The sequence below is a fragment of the Salvelinus sp. IW2-2015 genome, linkage group LG17 (assembly GCF_002910315.2).
Source record: "Salvelinus sp. IW2-2015 linkage group LG17, ASM291031v2, whole genome shotgun sequence".
NCBI lineage: Eukaryota > Metazoa > Chordata > Actinopteri > Salmoniformes > Salmonidae > Salvelinus > Salvelinus sp. IW2-2015.
The window spans coordinates 26,606,421-26,628,032 of NC_036857.1; the positions used below are offsets into that span (position 1 = coordinate 26,606,421).

Sequence of the window (21,612 nt, forward strand, 5' to 3'; positions counted from 1 at the left end):
CTACACTGATTGGAAGTGGATTTAATAAGTGACATCAATAAGGGAGCATAGCTTTCACCTGGATTTACCTGGTCAGTCTATGTCATTAGAAGGAGCAGGTGTTCTTAATGTTTTGTACACTCAGTGTATATTAGAGAGCGGTTAGTGTAGGCATGAGGGATGAATTGTGTTTTTGATCTTGTGCTAATATCTGGAAGTTTTGGGACATTAATAACTTCTAACCCCCCGGAAATTATTACTTCAATGATTCCAAATGTCATTTGTACCATGTTTTTGTGCTGCTACCATGTTGTTGTCATGTTGTGTTGCTACCATGCTGTGTTGTCATGTGTTGCTGCCTTGTTATGTTGTTGTCTTATAGGTCTCTCTTTATGTAGTGTTGTGTCTCTCCTGTTGTGATGTGTGTTTTGTCCTATATTTATATTGTTTTTTTAATGTTTTATCCCAGGCCCCTGTCCCCGCAGGAGGCCTTTTTCCTTTTGGTAGGCCGTCATTGTAAATAAGAATTTGTTCTTAACTGACTAGTCAAATAAAAATAAAAAATCTGGCTTTATCCTCATGTGCCCTTCAAAAGAAACCAGAAAGAACATGCAGCATGCGTCTTTTAAAAGGATTATCTTCCTAGTTTGTTCAATCAATTTGTCAATCAATTTTCTTTGAGTGCAGAAATGCTTTTATTATTGATTTGCGCTGAAGTAGAACTGTGCTCTTTGTTCAGTTTGATATTTCCTGCTTATTGCTATTTCCTGTGAAAAGGTACATCATGTTAAAATGGTCCATTCTCCATTTACCTCACCAAACGGATCTATTTTGATAACCACCAATCACCAAACTGTCTCCTCTGCCTTGCCTTGCTAGGTGTCGCTGGTGCAGTGGACTGAGAGTGTTGGACTGACCCTGGTCGGACGGGACCACAACTCCATGCAGCTGAGGACTCCTAGTGGACAGATCCTGAACTTCACCATCCTGCAGATATTCCCCTTCACCTATGAGAGCAAGCGGATGGGAATCATAGTTCGAGTAAGTGCTGCTGACTGGGATATGAATCTGGTTTGAAAATGCAAATTCCAGTCATCCATTTACAATTGCCAGCGGTGTTTGCCTTCCGTAGCTGAACTAATGTATTGTGGAAGATGATTTGTATTTTGCTTGATTGCCCGCCAACTGTTAGTGTTTGGATGTAACTGCTCTTTTGAAAGATACATTCTATAGCTGACACCAGTGGGGCCAACTGCTCTTTTGAAATGATACGTTTTCTGGCTTTTGAACCTGGGCATTGGTCCAGTGATCCATCAAGACGAAGACTGATCTGAAAAAGACTTTACCCGGCTATGAACCCTATGACTAAGTCTCTGTGCTGTCTGCATGACTAACTATTGTTGTTGGCTTGGATAGACCTGGTATAACTCTACTTCAGGATGCCTGGGGTTGAACTTGGGTTCCTCAAGAAAATATTTTGAAGCATGTTTGAGACCAAACTTAAGTTTCCCTTTCTACGCAACCAACTGACAATAATAAACTCATATTTTTATGTGCCTCCCTACACAAGTGCTGAGAGTCAGGGGGAAACCCCGGAATGTACCTTATTGATTGATGTGAATGTTTTTCTTCTATTTTGTTTGTCAAGCATGGAGTTTAGGTAGTGACAGTGGTCTGTTTTACAGGATGAGTCTACAGGAGAGATTAGCTTCTACATGAAGGGTGCAGATGTGGTGATGGCTGGCATTGTCCAGTATAACGACTGGCTGGAAGAAGAGGTAGATTTTCCTTCCTCAAGTCTAGAACAAGTCATTTTAGTTTGAATAAAAGACCACCCTGATTTGAATATATCATGTTGAGGTCATCTTTAGAGGTTGATGTCAATTTAACCTTTTTTGGGGGGGGGGGGGTCAGAGTCGTTGTGTATGTTTGAACATTCTGTTCTGATATTAATATTTTAGTGTTACTTTTGCTCTTTCTTCCAGTGTGGAAATATGGCCAGGGAAGGTCTGAGGGTCTTGGTCGTTTCCAAGAAGTCTCTAACAGAGGAACAGTACCAAGACTTTGAGGTTAGTAGTGTTCCCGCTCTGTCTTTGAACGAGCTTAAATGTTTCTGTCATCACGTTGATCCATAGGGTACGGGACTTAGCGGTCGGGACTGTGCCATAACCAAAGCCAACAGGAGGAGGATGTTGTTTAATGGAGAATGAATTGACTGTGCTGAGTAACCAAGCCCGCCGTCGGTGACCTTGACATTTCAGTGTTTCATATCCATTTGGCAAATTCATTAGTGAGACTGAAGCCCAGGGTATCCATCTTGGTTTGAGTTGGCTTCTGCGAGCACATCCACATAGCAGGTCATAAAGACTCAGTAGGTTCATTCCTACATGGTGTTGGTTTTATTATGACTGTGTCGTAAAGAGAATGTGAATTCATTTTGATGTCTGAGAATGAAAGATGATACCGAGTGTGTTATAGCAGTTATAACAACATTAATTGTTCACTTTTACTAGTTGATGCACCTCCCTCTTCTTGTGTTGTTGTGCCCCAGTTAATCATTGTGTTGGTTACCACTCCTCACAATCCCAAGGAGATTTCAGTAAAATAATTTTTTTGTAGGATGACAATATACGAAACATTAGACTGGCCAGGTGAATCCAGATGAAACTATGATCCCTTATTGATGTCACTTGTTAAATCCACTTCAGTCAGTGTAGATGAAGGGGAGGATTTATAAGCCTTGAGACAGTTAAGACATGCCTTGTGTATATGTGCCATTCAGAGGGTGAAGGGGCAAGACAAAATATTTAAGTGCCTTCGAACGGGGTATGGCAGTAGATGCCAGGCGCACTGGTTTGAGTGTGTCAAGAACTGCAACGCTGTTGGGTTTTTCATGCTCAACAGTTTCCCGTGTGTGTCAAGAATGGTCCACCACCCAAAGGACATCCAGCCAGCTTGACACAACTGTGGGAAGCATTGGAGTCAACATGGGCCAGCATCCCTGTGAAACGCTTCAACACCTTGAAGAGTCCATGCCCCAACACATTCAGGCGGTTCTGAGGGCAAAAGGGGGTGCAACTCTATATTATGAAGTTGTTCCTAATGTTTTGTACACTCAATGTATAACTAATCTGCTTATATTCCTCAACATAGCACGCACTGTACAGGTTTTGGTATGTCCTGTATATCAACCTAGTACCTGCCAACAACAACAAATACAAAAACTAAATAGTTTCCACAGATACTTTCACCGTTGTTCTTTAAATGTCAAAGCCTGTTGTTTGATGCTCAGATCACACACACACCCATTCTCAGGGCAAGCGAGGCAGGCAGTGTCTCCCCTGCAGCCCCAGCCCCATTGCTGGAGTGTATAATTTTGTGAGCTGGCTGGTGGGCGGTGGTGACTCACTAGCTTAGTGACTCACTCATAGAGTTTGTGTTCCTGAGTGAGTCACTCAGATAGTTTTTGCTTTATCTCACACTGAAAATTGCCCTCTGAGCTGGAAACTACTGGGTGTTTACTTGCTGATCGATGTTGTTATTCCTCTGACCATCCAGAACGTGTTACATTTGACGAATTTGTATGTCTGACAGTTGATAAATCAATCTAGTTCAACTCCAACATGCTATATTCCGATATTGTAGGCATCCAATTGAAATCTTTTCTTCATATTTTCTCCCCTYCTACTTTCTCCACCCACAGGCCCGATACATCCAGGCCAAGCTGAGTGTGCATGATCGGTCTCTGAAGGTTGCCACGGTGATCGAGAGCCTGGAGATGGAGATGGAGCTGCTGTGTCTGACGGGGGTAGAAGACCAGCTTCAGGCTGATGTACGGCCCACCCTGGAGATCCTACGCAATGCAGGCATCAAGGTCAGGGGAGGTCACCGGGGCAGATGGAGACTGCCGCATAGCAACAACACTTAGCAGTTCACTTCAATACACTTTATTTTTCCCTGGGCTTTGTGCCCTCTGTAACTGTTGTTATGTCATTGTTTGAATGTGGATAAGAAAAGTAAAAAATGTTAATCACACAGAAATGTCATTTAAAACTGTTATTACATGTGTAGGTGTGGATGTTAACTGGAGATAAGCTGGAAACAGCCACGTGCACGGCTAAGAATGCCCATCTGGTGACCCGCAACCAGGACATCCACATCTTTAGATCGGTGAGTGGAGAAGCAGTAGAGGACATTTTTCTGTTTTACCACTGCTATTTCAATATCATATTTATTGTGGATTAGAATAAATAGCTTTAGCATAAGGAGTCATTCCTAGTTCACAGGAGCATCCACAGTTTCCTGTCTGCCCTGACCTTATTGGGACATCCATCCTCTGTGTGGTGAAGGCCCATAGCGGTGGTTATGTAGTCCCCCAGCCCAGCCAAGATCCGCTAGATAGCTGGCAAGCCCAACAATAAATACCTCACACAGGAATTAGCATCCAAGCCTGTGTAAAACAGACCTGAGCTCTCAAAATCTGGTTTCAAATACTTTAGATGTGGTTGAGTGATCTTCCCTGTTGCAATATAAACAATAGATACGTCCCAAAAGTACAAACCCCGCCAACCCGACGCTCCAGGTAGGCTAAAGAAAACGCTCAAAGTATTTGAAAGATTTCAAATAGTTTTTGAACCCAGGTCTGGAAACAGGCTGGTAAGGACCAGCTGAACCACTCCCTTGGGGAACACAGTGACAGAGAACCTAACTTCCTAATTTTTTTTGCAGGCTTAGCTCTCAAACTGCACTACTGCTTTGATAGTCCTTTGAGTTCCCTTTTGGCCGATCTCCAGTTGCAGAAAGGGAGAGCTTGTTTGCCATAGGAATGTTAGGAGTTGTGTACAACAGTTGTTACTGGAAGAGGATAACAATGGCTGGCACAGCATGAAAACAGTCCCCTTGCTTCTCCCAGCGGAGCAGGGCAGGGGCTGTGACTTTAGATTGGACCAATAGCCAGGGCATCTGCTATTGGCTTCCTGGTTCGACACAAATGGCACCTGGGTTGACGACTTGATGTATGAACAGGCAATAGGAGAGGAATATAGCCATACCAGTGCAGAACATTGGTTGACAGATTGATGTCTTGCGGTCATTTCCAGTTCCACATTTTTTTAAATTGAGTCCACATATGAGTTTGATAGAGTTGCAGAAACTATGGGATGTTTACAATCAACCTCCATATTTGGTAATAAATAGTAGTCTATAGAAACCCACAACATTATCCATGGTTGAGCTGGTCCTCCTTATGGTTTTATAACTTACTTTGGCATTTCAAATCACATGTTCTGGTTATGGTTTGCATGCTCCGTTGACAGTTGATCAGTTCACCCTGATGCTAATCTAGAGTGTGGATGACAGTTACAGTAAGGAGAGCAGCTACTCCTGTGGGTTAGATAGCTATCTGTATGTCTGTGACCGTGATGGTTAGCCCTGTACTGTCTGTGGTCCTAGGTGACGACGCGAGGAGAGGCCCACCTGGAGCTCAACGCTTTCCGGAGGAAACACGACTGTGCCCTGGTCATATCAGGGGACTCACTGGAGGTAAGCTGAGCACCGTCCTCCCTCTGAACACTTTACCTTATCTGTGTAAGACGAACCAAAGCACTGTTACTGAAGAGGCCTTTAGTGGTGGCTGTGGTATTGGTAAGAGTCAGTCTAACATGGGAAAAAGTCTAACTGAGACACTTGAGAACCCTCGGCTTGTTTTGAGTTTTATCCTATCACACTGCTGCATTGTTTTGGGTCTCAATTGACAACTTTCTAGATAAATGTAACAGACGTTGAGGAAGGAGTCTACATCATTGATAAAAATACAGACGTAAACCACAGTCGGTCGTTGGCCCCTGGCTTGTTGTTCAAGCCTCGTCTGTCATACTCTGCTTCTCCTGCAGGTGTGTCTGAAGTTCTATGAGTACGAGTTTATGGAGCTGGCATGTCAGTGTCCTGCCGTGGTGTGTTGCCGCTGCGCTCCGACCCAGAAGGCCCAGATAGTCCGGCTGCTGCAGGAGCGCACAGGCAAACTCACCTGCGCTGTAGGTGAGTCTTCCCAGTGTCAGCCCCCAAGCTTTTCTCTATTGGGACATTACAGTGTTAACAATTCAGCTCACTGAAACTCTCCATTGGCAATTCACTGCAGGGTTGCTGATCTGTATGTTAAAGATGTTGAATGGTATTGTTTTCATGATGTGGTCTTGATAAACAGTTTGCAGAGGTCAGATCAAGGGAGTTGCACACACACACACACACACACACACAGCCCTCTCTCTTGTGAGTCACATTAACAGACGTATTTCTCCTGACACTTCCACTGATATCTGTTTGTTTTCTCTTAGGGGACGGAGGAAACGATGTCAGCATGATCCAGGAAGCCGACTGTGGCGTGGGAGTGGAGGGCAAAGTAAGAATCTCTCTGTCCCTGTCGCCTTGACACTCTGCTTTCACACAAACACACACACTCTCCATCGGTATGTGTTGTGTGTTTCCTGAGAGTTGGCTTCCATCTGGCCAGAGTGTCTTTTTAACATACATTTGTCACTTGTTTATGTCATATCATGCACAGATGATTCCTTTTTGACTGCATGTCATGGGTGTAGAGGAAATMAATGTGACAGAGTGGTATTGTCTTTCTGTTCTGATTGGGACTGCTTGAACTGTAGTGCTGACGGGTCAACCATGCAGAGTTCCTACCTCATTGACAGATTGCTCTTTCTGACCCATTCAGCAAATAAGGACAAGAGCTCCACATAAACTCAATAGTTGGTCATTATTGGCAGAAATGGGGAACTATACAGTATTTACTCAGTGGCAGTTTGGCCTTTCCAATTTTCAGTTGATCACTTAGTTTAAACTTTTCCTCTAAACTTTTGGACCTAGTATTCTTTATATACACTCGTAAAAAGTGTTTTTCTGGTTAAAGAAGACCTTTGCTAACCTTTTTGTAAATTTCTCTTATTTTCCACCACCACATTGTTTGTTGACAGGAAGGGAAGCAGGCATCGCTGGCTGCAGACTTCTCTGTGACTCAGTTCAAGCACTTGGGCCGACTCCTCATGGTCCACGGGCGGAACAGCTACAAAAGATCTGCCGGCCTCTCCCAGTTTGTCATCCACCGGAGCCTGTGCATCAGCACCATGCAGGTAGGCAGGACCAGGGTACCAAAGGGTGGAGCGGGGTGTGGAGTGAGTCAGGACAGGGAGTGCCAGAAGCTTCTTTGGGACCCTGCAGAACCAGCCCCAGAGCCCCAGTTCCAGTGGGTAGTGAGGGTACCTAGGGCCAGGCATAGTGAGTTGGAGCAGGGTGGGGAGTGAGTCAGAGCAAGGGACCCCAGGAGCTCTTCTGGGAGACCACAGCTTTCAGTGTCAACCCCAAGCCTCAGCCCTTGTGAGTATCACAGCCCATGCATCCAGCTCTTCAGCCTGCTAGTCTCCCAGACCAAGGAAAAAGGGAAAGCCATGTGAGTCACCAGGCCATAGACTCATTCGATTGGGAGGCCCCCATGTGTCTCGAATTAACGCTGCCCACAGCCACAGCTGTTAACTGTTTGGTATAGGGCATGAGCTGGCCCAGCTCTATGTCTGGCTGCTGCTCAAACCATGTAGAATCATACTAGTAGTCAGTGTTAGTCAGATTTCTAAACTACGTAGTAGAAGTAGTACCTCCCCAGAGTGATAATAATAGGTTTATTATTTATTTTATAATCTATTCTTAGAGCTATTACTTCAATCAATTGACTCATTTTTAGATGAAAGTAATGTGTAGATAGTTTTGGCAAATTGTGTCAATGGTGTTTTGTAGTTGTGTATTACAGTTGTTAATGCAAAGTTAAGCACACAAGTTCTACATACGGTAATGATGACTCATTTGTGATCTCTTCTTCATCACCCAGGCTGTGTTCTCCTCTGTCTTCTACTTTGCCTCTGTCCCCCTCTACCAAGGATTCCTCATTATTGGGTGAGCTGATCTTTTCTGAATAGTGGTGGCTTATCACAATGGCATTTCAGCTATGTGTTAGCTCCATGTTTTGTTGATAGTTAGATTGTGTTGACGTAGTGTTGCTAAGACACTACTATGAGATGACTTGAACCCTACTGACTCATCAAAACCCCCTCTCTCCAGCCTTAGAATGGAGGTCAGATCTGTACTGAAATCTGTGAGAATTAATATTAGTAGCCACATAACCATACGTGAAGCTTCAATCCGAAAGTAAAGTATTTTACATCCTACAGTTAATGTTCTCTGGCAGTTAATGTCTGGTAATGACGTGCCTGAGAAATTACGTGMGTTTTTTTTGTAAATAAAATAATAGTATTCTCTACTATCGTCTGCAATCTGCTAATTATTTTTGTGAATGTTCTTTGTTTTAGCTACTCCACCATCTACACCATGTTCCCTGTGTTCTCCCTTGTGTTGGATAAAGATGTGAAGTCAGAAGTAGCCATGCTCTATCCTGAGTTATATAAGGATCTCCTGAAGGTAATACATGTCTTTATTGGCTGTGTAATTTGCATTGTGTTATGACAGGGAAACACTGTTTTAATACATACTGCATAAACTTCTCTTCACCCTCGATAATACTTTACACACACATATTTGCACATATCTCAGTTTTCATTAAACGTTTAGTACTTATTGTGTGTGGATTCATTGTTAAAATCGTTCTGAATATTCCTCTTTTTCAGGGTCGACCTCTGTCCTTTAAGACGTTTCTGATATGGGTCCTAATAAGTATTTATCAAGGTAAGTCGGTTGTGGAATAATGATACATTCGGTAGCTTGAGTATCTATTGATATGCATTCCTATAGATAGGAATGTTATGTTTTGTTGTTAGAAAACAACTAATCCCTTCGGCCTCTCACACAGATAGTACTTTAGAAACTGCCCTGCCCTGTGGTGTAGGATCCATGATGCTCCCCACCAGCCCACACACTTTATTCTTAATTGCTAGTAGTAGAGTTTATTTATGTCTGTGCTTTGTAAATGTTAAATAACCTAAGGTGGTTTTACCACACGGCCCATTTGTGTTGCAAAGGCGTTGCCAGAAGCATCCAAACTACACCCCTAAACCTTTTGTCTACCGCTCAGTGCTCAACCCTTACCTCCCACCTTTCCCTCTCCAAATAGCTTGTTTAGCAGAATATTCCAGTTGATGGAAGATCCTTAGCCATGATCCTTTTTCCGCCTTCTTTGCTATTGAGTGGGCCTGGTTTCTGTGTTTAAGGCCGTTGGTGGGTTGTTTGGTATTTATTCCGTTACAGTTTTCCACGGAGGCAATGTTTTGTATGCTTTAAAAAAWAATAATAATAATAATGAGAAGGTTACTTTATTGTCAAATGTATACGAATGTCTAACAGGAAAATGACTTCTGTCTGACCCTGACCCTTCCACAATTTTTGCTCAATGTGATGAGAATGCCGCTGTATTCAATACAGAACTATGATACATCCCATGTTAGATCTGTTGGTATTAATTACATTTTCAATCGCAGGAAGTGTGTTTTTACGTCCCTTTTTAGAGGTCACATTAACAATCAGAAAGGTTATGGAAGCGTTAAAAAAAAAAAGATGGAAAGTGAAAAAGTTCCTTTTCCTCTTCCTGACATGGGAAACTGTGAGAAATCTCGACATCGATTCCCTTCTTTTTTTAAATGCAAAATATATAGATCTGGTTGTACTGTGTTGAAAACTTTCTTAGTTGTATTTCAATTGTCCATTTTTCTTCATAATAGCAAAGTGTTGAATAACAGAATAAGCAGAGCCAAGGTTCAGGTTGAGCATTACAGTTACAGGTGTTGTCTTAATTTTGTCACTCTATTGTCACAGAGAGTTTCCCTGTGCCACATGAATTGAAATGACCCTTGTGATTTACAGAGCCAGCCAAAAGTTTGGACACACCTGCTCATTCAAGTTTTTTAACGTTTTTCTACATTGTAGAATAAGAGTGAAGACATCAAAACGATGAAATAACACATATGGAATCATGTTGTAACCAAAAAAGTGTTAAACAAATTATAAAAAAAGTTATAAACATTTTAGATTCTTCAAAGTAGCCACCCTTTGCCTTGATGACAGCTTTGCACACTCTTGGCATTCTCTCAAACCAGCTTCACGAGGCATGCTTTTCCAATAGTCTTGAAGGAGTTCCCACATATGCTGAGCACTTGGCTGCTTTTCCTTCGCTCTGTGGTCCAACTCATCCCAAACGGGTGATTGTGGAGGCCAGGTCATCTGATGCAGCACTCATCACTCTCCTTCATCAAATAACCCTTACACAGCCTGGAGGTGTGTTTTGGGTAATTGTCCTGTTGAAAAACGAATGATAGTCCCATTAAGCGCAAACCAGATGGGATATCGCTGCAGAATGCTGTGGTAGCCATGCTTTTTAATATATATATATATTTCTTTTTTTTTCTTTTTTTTGCCTTTATATAACTAGGCAAGTCAGTTAAGAACAAATGTTTAGTTACAATGACGGCCTACCCCGGCCAAACCCTAACCCGGACGATGCTGGGCCAATTGTATGCTGCCCTATGGGATTCCCAATGACGTCCGGTTGTGATACAGCCTGGAATCGAACCAGGGTCTGTAGTGACGCCTCTAGCACTGAGATGAAGTGCCTTAGACTGCTGCGCCACTCGGGAGCCCAATGTGTGCCTTGAATTTTAAATAAATCATAGACAGTGTCACCAGCAAAGCACCCCCACACCATCACACCTCCATGCTTCACGGTGGGAACCACACATGCGGAGATCATCCGCTCACCTACTCTACGTCTCACAAAGACACGGCGGTTGGAACCAAAAAATCGCAAAGTACAGATTTCCACCTATCTAATGTCTATTGCTCGTGTTTCTTGGCCGAAGCAAGTCTCTTCTTATTATTGGTGTCCTTTAGTAGTGTTTTCTTTGCAGCAATTTGACCATGAAAGCCTGATTCACGCAGTCTCTGAACAGTTGATGTTGAGATGTCTGTTACTTGAACTCTGAAGCTTTTATTTGGGCTGCAGTCTGAGGTGCAGTTAACTCTAATGAACTTATCCTCTGCAGCAGAGGTAACTCTGGGTCTTCCTTTCCTGTGGCGGTCCTCATGAGAGCCAGTTTCATCATAGTGCTTGATGGTTTTTGCGACTGCACTTGAAGAAACTTTCAAAGTTTTGGACATTTTCTGAAATGACTGACCTTCATATCTTAAAGTAATGATGGACTGTCGTTTCTCTTTGCTTATTTGAGCTGTTCTTGCCATAATATGGACTTTTAACAAATAGTGCTATCTTCTGTATACCGCCCCTACCATGTCACAACACAACTGATGTGTCAAATGCATTAAGAAGGAAATAAACTTTTTCCAAGGCACACCCGTCAATTGAAATGCATTCCAAGTGACTACCTCGTGAAGCTGGTTGAGAGAATGCCAAGAGTGTGCAAAGCTGTCAAGGTGAAGTGTGGTTACTTTGGAGAATCTCAAATATAAAATATATTTTGATTTGTTTAACACTTTTTTTGGTTACTACATGATTCCATATGTGTTATTTCATAGTTTTGATGTCTTCACTATTATTCTACAATGTAGAAAATAGTTTTAAAAAATAAAGAAAAACCCTGGAATGAGTAGATGTGTCCAAAATTTTGGCTGGTTCTGTACATATAATTTATTCGCAAAGTATTCAGACCCCTTGACTTTTTCCACATTTTGTTACGTTAATGCCTTATTCTAAAATGTATTCAATAGTTTTTTCCCCTCATCAATCTACACACAATAATACCCCATAATGACAAAGCAAAATGTATTTACAAAAAAAAAAATTGAAATATCACATTTACATAACTATTCAGACCATTTACTCAGTACTTTGTTTAAGCACCTTTGGCAGTGATTACAGCCTTGAGTCTTCTTGGGTAGGACGCTACAAGCTTGGCACACCTATATTTGGGGATCTTCTCCCATTCTTCTCTGCAGATCCTCTCAAGCTCTGTCAGGTTGGATGGGGAGTGTCGCTGCACAGCTATTTTCAGGTGTCTCTAGAGATGTTCGATCGGGCTCAAGTCTAGGCTCTTGCGGGGCCCCTCAAGGACATTCAGAGACTTGTCCCAAAGCCACTCCTGCATTGTTTTGCTGTGTGCTTAGGGTCATTGTCCTGTTGGAAGGTGAACCTTCTCCCAAGTCTGAGGTCCTGAGTGCTCTGGAGCAGGATCTCATCAAGGATCTCTCTGTACTTTGCACCGTTCATCTTTCTCTTGATCCTGACTAGTCTCCCAGTCCCTGCCGCTGAAAACATCCCCACGGCATGATGCTGCCGCCACCATGCTTCACAGTAGGGATGGTGCCAGGTTTCCTCCAAACGTGACGCTTGGCATTCAGGCCAAAGAGTTCAATCTTGGTTTCATCAGACCAGAGAATCTTGTTTCTCATGGTCAGAGTCCTTTAGGTGCCTTTTGACAAACTTCAAGCGGGCTGTCGTGCCTTTTACAGAGGAGTGGCTTCCGTCTGGCCACTCTACCATAAACGTCTGATTGGTGGTTCCAAATTTCTAACATTTAAGACTGATGGAGGCCACTGTGTTCTTGGGGACCTTCAATGCTGCAGAAATGTTTTTGTACCTTTCCCCAGATCTGTGCCTCAGATCTGTCTCGGAGCTCTACAGATAATTCCTTCGACCTCATGGCTTGGTTGCAAAAAATTCAAAAAATCCTGTTTCACTTTGTCATTATGGGGTATTGTGTGTAGATTCATGATTTTTTTAAATCAATTTTAGAATAAGGTTGTAATGTAAGAAAAAGTCAAGGGGTCTGAATACTTTCTGAAGGCACTGTATGTAGCCACTCAATCATGCTTTTAAATGGCACCAAAGTGTCGGCCGGTTGTTTGATTCATTTACTGATTAATTGATTGATTATTTTTTGGGTATAATTAACACAAAAAAACATACACAGCTACACGCCAATGCAATGGCAGTGCTCTTGACGTTGTGCTGCCTGTTTTCTGTGCTCCTTAGGCAGTATCATTATGTATGGGGCGTTGCTGCTGTTTGAGTCAGAGTTTGTCCACATCGTGGCCATCTCCTTCACCTCACTGATCCTCACTGAGCTGCTGATGGTGGCGCTCACCATCCAGACATGGCACTGGCTCATGATCGTAGCCGAGCTGCTCAGTCTGGCCTGCTACATCGCCTCGCTCGTCTTCCTACACGAGTTCATAGGTGCGTAAACATGCATACTGTACTCAAACACACATGCAGACACGCGCTCACACACAGATTTCTCAGCCTAGCCAGTAACATTCATAGGTTCATAGGTGTGTAAACACACATACATACACCCCCACACTTTTAATGGCCAAATAATTCCTGATGAAGCAAAATAATGCAGCTACAATTTTATTTACAAGTACACAGTGATAGATTTGATTGTAATTTCCCATTTTTACTGCCGTTGGATTTGTACGTCAGTATTCAGTGATGACAGGCTCTTATCCATTCATACAGCCTCTGGTGTCCAGTTAGCCCTGGGCTGGCTGAGACCTGGAATGTACTGCCTGTAGGAAGTCCTACTAAAAGGTGAATAAAGTAACAAATAGTACCAGAGGAGTGCAGCCAGCCACCGGCATGCTAGCCTCATGTTAGTTTCCTGCTCCAGCTACCACACACAGAGACACACACTGGCCATGGTCTTTGTGTTAATGACTAAACAGAGGCTGTAACTCAAAAACTACTGTATCACATGTCGAATATCACATTTAATTTTTTTTATAGAAAGTGGTTTGTCACTTAAAAAGCGTAAGGCTTCGTTTACACAGGCAGCTTAATACATTATTATTATTTGATAACTTTCTGATATTTTCCCTAATGTGTGAACAGTGAAAAACCACATGGAATCTGATATTTTGACTTCCTATTTACACCACCTCCATATGTGGATCTGAATTCTGATACAAACTCGATCCTCCATATGTGACCTCTGACGGAACCATCAGATAAGATTTTTTTGCTCAAATGTTTATTTTTTGGGGCATGACCTTTACCATGACAACCGCCCCAAAATGTAAAGGAACAGTGACAGGAAATTTGGGTGCTACTTCAGAGGCTACATCTGTGTGAATGAGCAAATCTGATATGGGTCACATGTAAAATTGTGGACAGTCAGAAAAGATTATTTGTAAATACAGTTGAAGTCGGATGTTTACAAACACCTTAGCCAAATACATTTAAAGTTTTTCACAATTCCTGACATTTAATCCTAGTAAACATTCCCTGTCTTAGGTCAGTTAGGATCACCACTTTATTTTAAGAATGTGAAATGTCAGAATAATAGTATAGAGAATTATTTATTTCAGCTTTTAATTCTTTCATCACATTCCCAGTGGGTCAGAAGTTTACATACTAAATTAGTATTTGGTAGCATTGCCTTTAAATTGTTTAACTTGGGTCAAATGTTTCGGGTAGCCTTCCACAAGCTTCCCACAATAAGTTGGTTGAAGTTTGTCCCATTCCTCCTGACAGAGCTGGTGTAACTGAGTCAGGTTTGTATGCCTCCTTGCTCGCACACAATTCTGCCCACAAATTTTCTATAGGATTGAGGTCAGGGCTTTGTGATGGCCACTCCAATACCTTGACTTTGTTGTCCTTAAGCCATTTTCCCACAACTTTGGAAGTATGCTTGGGGTTATTGACCATTTGGAAGACCCATTTGCAACCAAGCTTTAACTTCCTGACTGATGTCTTGAGATGTTGCTTCAATATATCCTCATAAGTTTCCTTCCTCATGATGCCATCTAGTTGGTGAAGTGCACCAGTCCCTCCTGCAGCAAAGCACCCCCACATCATGATGCTGCCACCCCCATGCTTCACGTTTGAGATGGTGTTCTTCGGCTTGCAAGCATCCCTCTTTTACCTCCAAACATAACGATGGTCATTATGGCCAAACAGTTATATTTTTGTTTCATGAGACCAGAGGACATTTCTCCAAAAAGTACAATCTTTGTTACCATGTGCAGTTGCAAACCGTAGTCTGGCTTTTTTATGGCGGTTTTGGAGCAGTGGCATCTTCCTTGCTGAGCGGCCTTTCAGGTTATGTTGATATAGGACTCGTTTTACTGTGGATATAGATACTTTTGTACCTGTTTCCTCAAGCATCTTCACAAGGTCCTTTGCTGTTGTTCTGGGATTGATTTGCACTTTTCAATTGATTTGCACCAAAGTACGTTCATCTCTAGGAGACAGAACGCGTATGATGGCTGCGTAGTCCCATGGTGATTATACTTGAGTACTATTGTTTGTACAGATGAACATGGTACCTTCAGGAGTTTGGAAATTGCTCCCAAGGATGAACCAGACTTGTGGAGATCTACAATTTCTTTTCTGAGGTCTTGGCTGATTTCTTTTGATTTCCCCATGATGTCAAGCAAAGTTTGAAGGTAGGCCTTGAAATGCATCCACAGGTACACCTCCAATTGACTCAAATGATGTCAATTAGCCTATCAGAAGCTTCTAAAGCCATGACAATTTTCTGGAATTTTCCAAGCTGTTTAAAGGCACAGTCAACTTAGTGTATGTAAACTTCTGACCCACTGGAATTGTGATGCTGTGAATTATAGGTGAAATAATCTGTAAACAATTGTTGGAAAAATTACTTGTCATGCACAAAGTAGATGTCCTAACCGACTTGCCAAAACTATTTTGTTAACAAGAAATTTGTGGAGTGGTTGAAAAATGATTTTTAATGACTCCAACCTAAGCGAATGTAAACTTCCGACTTCAACTGTAGAAAGAAAATCAGATTTCGTTTCTTAGGCTGGCTGTGTACAAATGCAGTAGTTGTATAGATTCTGATCATTTACTCCATAGTATCTATTTGCTTTTTCCAAATGCTACTTTAAGCATTTATGTGGGGTGTGAAGGTCAGTTTTAGACCACTGAGCATTATGACTTGAACATGGTCAAAAGTGCCCTTCTCGTCTTCCTCTTTTGTAAAAGAGAGGCAATTTTAACTTTTTAAAGTCACAAGTGACACCAAAGGTACATCATTTCCCTGAATGGAACAGCTTGAATATACGTCAATTACATGGCAAGCCATTTCCCTCATCTGCCATATATTTAGTTGCTAGGTCTCCCTGCTAGGTCTCCCCCCTAGTCACTAAATTAACTGAGTAGTGGCAACTGAAATACAAACAGTAGTCATACTAACCTGATTACATTAAGTCATACTTACTCAATTCCTCATATATAAAACATATTTGTTTAAATGACCCACCATCCTGCCCTCTGTTTCCTTGGCTGTTTCTAGATGTATATTTCATCGCCACGCTGTCGTTCCTGTGGAAGGTGACGGTCATCACCCTGGTGAGCTGTCTGCCCCTCTACATCCTCAAGTACCTGCGCAGACGCTTCTCACCGCCCAACTACTCAAAGCTCACCTCCTAGAGAGCCCTGCTTCTGTGCATAGGGAGAGATCTCTGCTCGCACATCTCCCTACCTTCATCTAACAGAGCCTGCGCTTTATAAGAACCTAAAGGGTTCCCTTCCCCTTTCATTTATTCTTAAATGTTCATGTGCAATTGGAAGAGATGGTGTGAGAAGAAAAACACGTTTCATTTGAGAAGAGAGAAAGTTGTTGTGTAAGTCTACAATATTTCCCCTGTTTAGATGTAAAGACTGACAAGTATGACTGAGTATGTTTCCAGACTGGATTGGATTGGTGGTTACCGTAACCGGAATTCTGTGTTTTATCATGGTCACAGGTCTAAAATGTGTGAAAACCATCAGGAAGTATGTGCCATAATGAACTAACAGAGGGCTGTGTACTTCTTAATCATGGACTCATTAACAATATAGATCAGGTTTGGTATCTAAACATCGGGCCTAGAGAACTAACAAGGAACACTTGATTGGATTTGACTAACATACAGTACTTGCATAAAAAAACAACACAAGCTTGTCAGTCTGAAATGCATTGAATTGGTAATTATGTTTAAATTGTACATTATAAGAGTAATCATTGTAGTTCCATTGGAAATATAGTGTGAAATACACTGGAATTAAATGTTTTAATATCCACCTTTTTTTTTTACAACAACATATTAGTTGTATTTCAAATTCAAGTGTTTTTTATGGCACATTCTGTTAATGGAGAACACTGGTATTGAAGGAGCGTTTCTCAAGGACTTTTTTTCTCAAGGATTTTATGTTAACAGTTCTGGGGCTTAGAGATGAACCTCTGATCAAATTCTGTTTGTGTATGTGTTTGTGCGTCACCCAACGACTATAACCCAGCCAAATGGAGGTGGCTTGGTTCTTTAATATAGCATGATGACCCACTGTCTCAGATGTCAAAAGCTGTGTCTTTGTCATTTTGTACGTTTGGTAAAATAGATTGTGTCTAAACTGAAGAGCATGGTCAATATTCAGCCACTAACTGGATGCTATTTGTAGCCAAGCCATATGTTCCACATTGGCCGTCAGACTAGCCGTGTGTCCGCTAGGCCAGGGAGTCTGTAGGCTACCCTGTCACGTGGTCACTGCCCACTCCTGACGCCAGTTCTTGCCACACTGTATCATTGCATGATTCACTTTAGTTGTGACATGAAGCCAATTCAAGCCATAGCTGAAAATACTCTGACCACTGTCCGTCTGCCCTCTCCCCTCACCCAGAGCTGAGCCCCCACAATTCCCATTTCTTCTCTTCTCACAGACATGTCTGGAATAGAAGATAACAATTTTCACCTGCACAGAGTGAATGGCCCAGTAGAATGTGTTGATTTTCAATAGGTATTACTGCACATTTTAAAGAAAAATATGTAATGAATTCCTCACATACTATTCCTCGGGAAGAGGAGGAGAGAGGGAAGAGGAGGAGAGAGGAAAGAGGAGGAGAGAGGAAAGAGAGACGACTGGTACAAAAAAGTGTAAATAATTACATTGTGTTGTAGGCTAATGTCCTCATTTTTATATTATTTTCGCTAATGTACTATAAAGATGTAGACTAATACCATGACGGGGTTACTGTTAGGATTAGTGAATCATTTGTGTCAGAGTACATACAGGGTGTCATAACTACTAATTCACTGTTTTTCTTGTTCAGCTGGAATTACAGGCATTTTGTATTTTGTGACCTACTCTTCATCTTTCCTTATTTTAGTTGACGTTTCAAACATTATTCAAACCCTTTGAATTTGTCATGCTTTTTTTGCAAGGAAATTTTGTTAAAACTGACAGCCGTACTTTTTTCTTATGTGGACTTTGGAGGTTTCATACCATCAATTGTGGTAGAATGACACTACATTATTTGACTGTTTTGAAGTTTTGTTTTTTTAAGTATTGTGTCTTGCATAATTGTAAATAACCTGTTTAATTTATTAACCTTGATCATTTTGTGTTGGTACAATTGCACTCTAGTTAGCAGAACAAAAAGGGAGGATCGTGTTGAATTGTGAATATTGGTGGTGATAAAATAAATCTCATGTTTTCCTTTCTAGTTACTGAACTGTTGTCATTTCTCTAAAAAAAAAAATTGTAGTAATTTTTTCTTATATGTTTAGCTTTGTGTGAGTTAATTTAAGTGCTTGGTTTTGGTACAGAAGAACAACAATTCCTCCAGTAAAACTAGGCCTATAGTATACTCAGACTGGACTGAGGCTGTACTGTGTTAGATCGTTGGGCCAGTAACCGAAAGGTTGCTGGATCGAATCCCCGAGCTGACATGGTAAAAATCAGTCGTTCTGCCCCTGAGCAAGGCAGTTAACGCACTGTTCCCCGGGCGCCGAAGACGTGGATGTCGATTATGGCAGCCCCCCGCACCTCTCTGATTCAGAGGGGTTGGGTTAAATGCAGAAGACACATTTCAGTTGAAGGCATTCAGTTGTACAACTGACTAGGTATCCCCCTTTCCCTTTGCTTTCTTTTATTGTAGAGGAAATCAGTGTGTGTCTCATTTTCACCAGAGGAGGGAGTCCCTGGCACTCAATAAAAGCTGCTCTCCTCATACAGTCAGCCACACTTTCTGACAATCACATCCTGTAGCCTTCAGTGTGGAAGGGTGAGTCTATGCCCTGTCTCTTTGACCATCTAATGTCAGAAAGGGATTGTATCATGATGAGTTATATGGGATTTATTAAATCTGATAAAGTACAGTTAGTATAAAATACATTTTTCAGTTGATCTTTTTTACGAAAAATCTATCTTAGCAAATATTACTTGAATCTCACACCAAGTTAGAACATGCACAAGCTAAAATGTATTGAAGCTCCCAAGATTTCAATAAATTGTTTGTTGGAACCAAGCCTCAGTCCAACCAGTAAAACGTGGATTCAAGCCCCACACTACTGTATGTTCATAATAAAATCCTGCTCCTCCGTCCGACTTTTTCTTGTTCCATGGCCCACATGCGTAGGTTATGCCATTTTAAAAAACAATTTAAGTTAACCAGCCACATGAAAACTGAAATTCCACCTCAGAATCAATAGCAATGCTCCCTAGAACTATTTCATCTGAGCTTCAAGCATTCAACAGAGCCCCTCGTTGGAGCATTGCCAAAGCTACAATTTATTCAAAAGAGGAGAGATAGCGAGTCCCCAATATGACTCCTGGTATCAGGGAGTCATCTACAGAGAAAGACAGTTTGTTAGGGTCAGTTGTATTTCAATGTCTTATTAATTACTATATTAAGCTAAGGAACTCCTTTGGCTTAGGTCAATACATGTAAACAATGATGTGAAGCTAGTTGTATAATAAGAATTTTAATAAATAAAACATTTTATTAGAAGGACGACCAAGCTCGTTTGAAATATGTCAAACCCTATTTGCAGTACTGTGGGGATAAATCAAAAGTGGCAGATTCTGACAAACCAGTCAATGCACTTCAATCTACTACATGTTCTATTTCGCCTAGTGTAAACAAATGATTTTGGTGATGACACACCATAGGAAAGTGTGCTGAGCATGCACACACAATTCTCAACAGCTATTTATAGCCTGGGAGGACTGGAATGCTTTGATTGGTCTAAGCACCTACTACTACTGCGAAGGATGGGCTGTTGTATTTTCCCTCCTATTGTAATCTTCTATAACACCTGTTTCAATGGAAGTCAATGAACTTAGCAGACTGCTGTCGCATTGGTGTCTATGGAAGAGCCTGAGGGAACTATCTTCATTTATCCACCATCTTTGTAGAAGTAGTACTGTACTACAAGTAGGAGATGCAGCTATTCTTATAAGGGTCAGAGGTTATTGTTATTCAGGTGCTGGGTGGATAGACAGTTCCAGGTCCCAGGTGTCTCCCGTGGGCCTGAGTGGCACAGGGCACAGCACAGAGGTGACTGAATGGTTGGTTTCTGGCTGCTTATTCTCGATCAAGTACCACTGAATAAAGAAGTCTCACCATTGATCCAAAGAACTCCACACCTGGCTACCGTGGAAACAAACAGAGAAACATGTCATCCCTCTGCATCCCTCTGCATCCCTCTGCATTTCTAATGAATGGGTGATAGAAGGATGTCAGAGTTACAGTATGAGTTAGGATTGGAAACTTGGTACTACGACAGTGAATAGTGTCTTCTGGGGGGATATTGTTTCATGGGATTTCATAACGCTGCCTGTGATCAAGAGGGGAAAAATCCATGGGCTATGTAACTTTATTTTCCAGTGGACTAAAGCAGAGAAATGTGTTAAACAAACAGAGTATCGATCAAACTCCTATTACATAAGTGGATTGTTTCATCTGATGTGGACATGTAGTTTCCATACTGATACGGAATGTATTAGTTCATTGAGTTGGAAAAAGAAGAAAGGAAATGTTTTCCAGAGTTGACAAGCTGTGGCAGAACAAAAACAGGATTCCTTATTACACATGACATAATATACTGCCCGGTTCTACTATCCAAGCATTTTAATTCAGTTCCATTACCTAGTGTTCTGTCAAAGCAGCAACATGAATAACTTGGAATGTTTTTTTATAGAACTTTAGAATGTTTAAGGAATGAAGTTCTAAACACTGGCTGAAACAGGGAACAGGAAGTCCAAACAGAAATCTAAATGAATTAGGAATGTGGATATTTGACAAGAGCCTTCTCTACTGGTTAGTACAACATCTATATAGTGTAACTTGTAATGTGCTACACACTACAACTATGTAAATAATGAAGCTCAAGACAAGACAGCAGTACCACCATAGAGATATTATTAAATTACTAGTAATTATTAGTATTCTAATTCCTAATTCTATAAGTAACACGTTAAAGGTAGACTCAGCAATATGACATCATCATATTTGGGGCGACTCGCTGCTTACAGAAATCAATAACACAATTCTAATCTGCCAATATTGGAGGGGAAGGGGTGCTGGCAGTCTTGGAAGATTGGAATTTTGTTGTTGTTGATGTCCGTAAGCAAGAAGTCTTGTCGATGATGAAGTCATATTGCTGAGTCTACCTTTAATAAGACAATTTCATTATGGATTTCTTAGGGAGAAACTAAAATGGACTCAAATGTCTACACATCCCTTTAGCCGTCTGAATTTCCTTCGAAAGCTTTCCATGAGACATGATTATAATGTGCCATCTCAAAGTTCCACTGCTCCACTAGTTTAAAAACTGAAACACACATGTTGCACTAGGAAAACTAAATGGGGTAATGCTATAACCCAGACAACG

General features: G+C 41.5%; 1 protein-coding gene across 2 annotated transcripts in view; it reads left to right on the forward strand.

The window, feature by feature from the left end:
* The window catches only part of LOC111977200 (probable phospholipid-transporting ATPase IIA), a 40,618-nt gene extending 22,178 nt beyond the window's left edge, over window positions 1–18,440 (forward strand). For both annotated transcript variants that reach the window (XM_024006557.2, XM_024006558.2), the window contains exons 15-28: window positions 859–1,020; window positions 1,665–1,757; window positions 1,965–2,048; window positions 3,683–3,853; window positions 4,051–4,149; window positions 5,431–5,520; window positions 5,871–6,015; window positions 6,312–6,376; window positions 6,960–7,115; window positions 7,865–7,929; window positions 8,343–8,451; window positions 8,658–8,715; window positions 12,968–13,171; window positions 16,254–18,440. In XM_024006557.2, the coding sequence (XP_023862325.2) occupies window positions 859–1,020; window positions 1,665–1,757; window positions 1,965–2,048; window positions 3,683–3,853; window positions 4,051–4,149; window positions 5,431–5,520; window positions 5,871–6,015; window positions 6,312–6,376; window positions 6,960–7,115; window positions 7,865–7,929; window positions 8,343–8,451; window positions 8,658–8,715; window positions 12,968–13,171; window positions 16,254–16,390 (1,638 nt within the window). In that variant the 3' untranslated portion in view covers window positions 16,391–18,440. The remainder of the gene's footprint in view (window positions 1–858; window positions 1,021–1,664; window positions 1,758–1,964; window positions 2,049–3,682; window positions 3,854–4,050; window positions 4,150–5,430; window positions 5,521–5,870; window positions 6,016–6,311; window positions 6,377–6,959; window positions 7,116–7,864; window positions 7,930–8,342; window positions 8,452–8,657; window positions 8,716–12,967; window positions 13,172–16,253) is intronic.
* The last annotated feature ends 3,172 nt before the right edge of the window (window positions 18,441–21,612 follow it).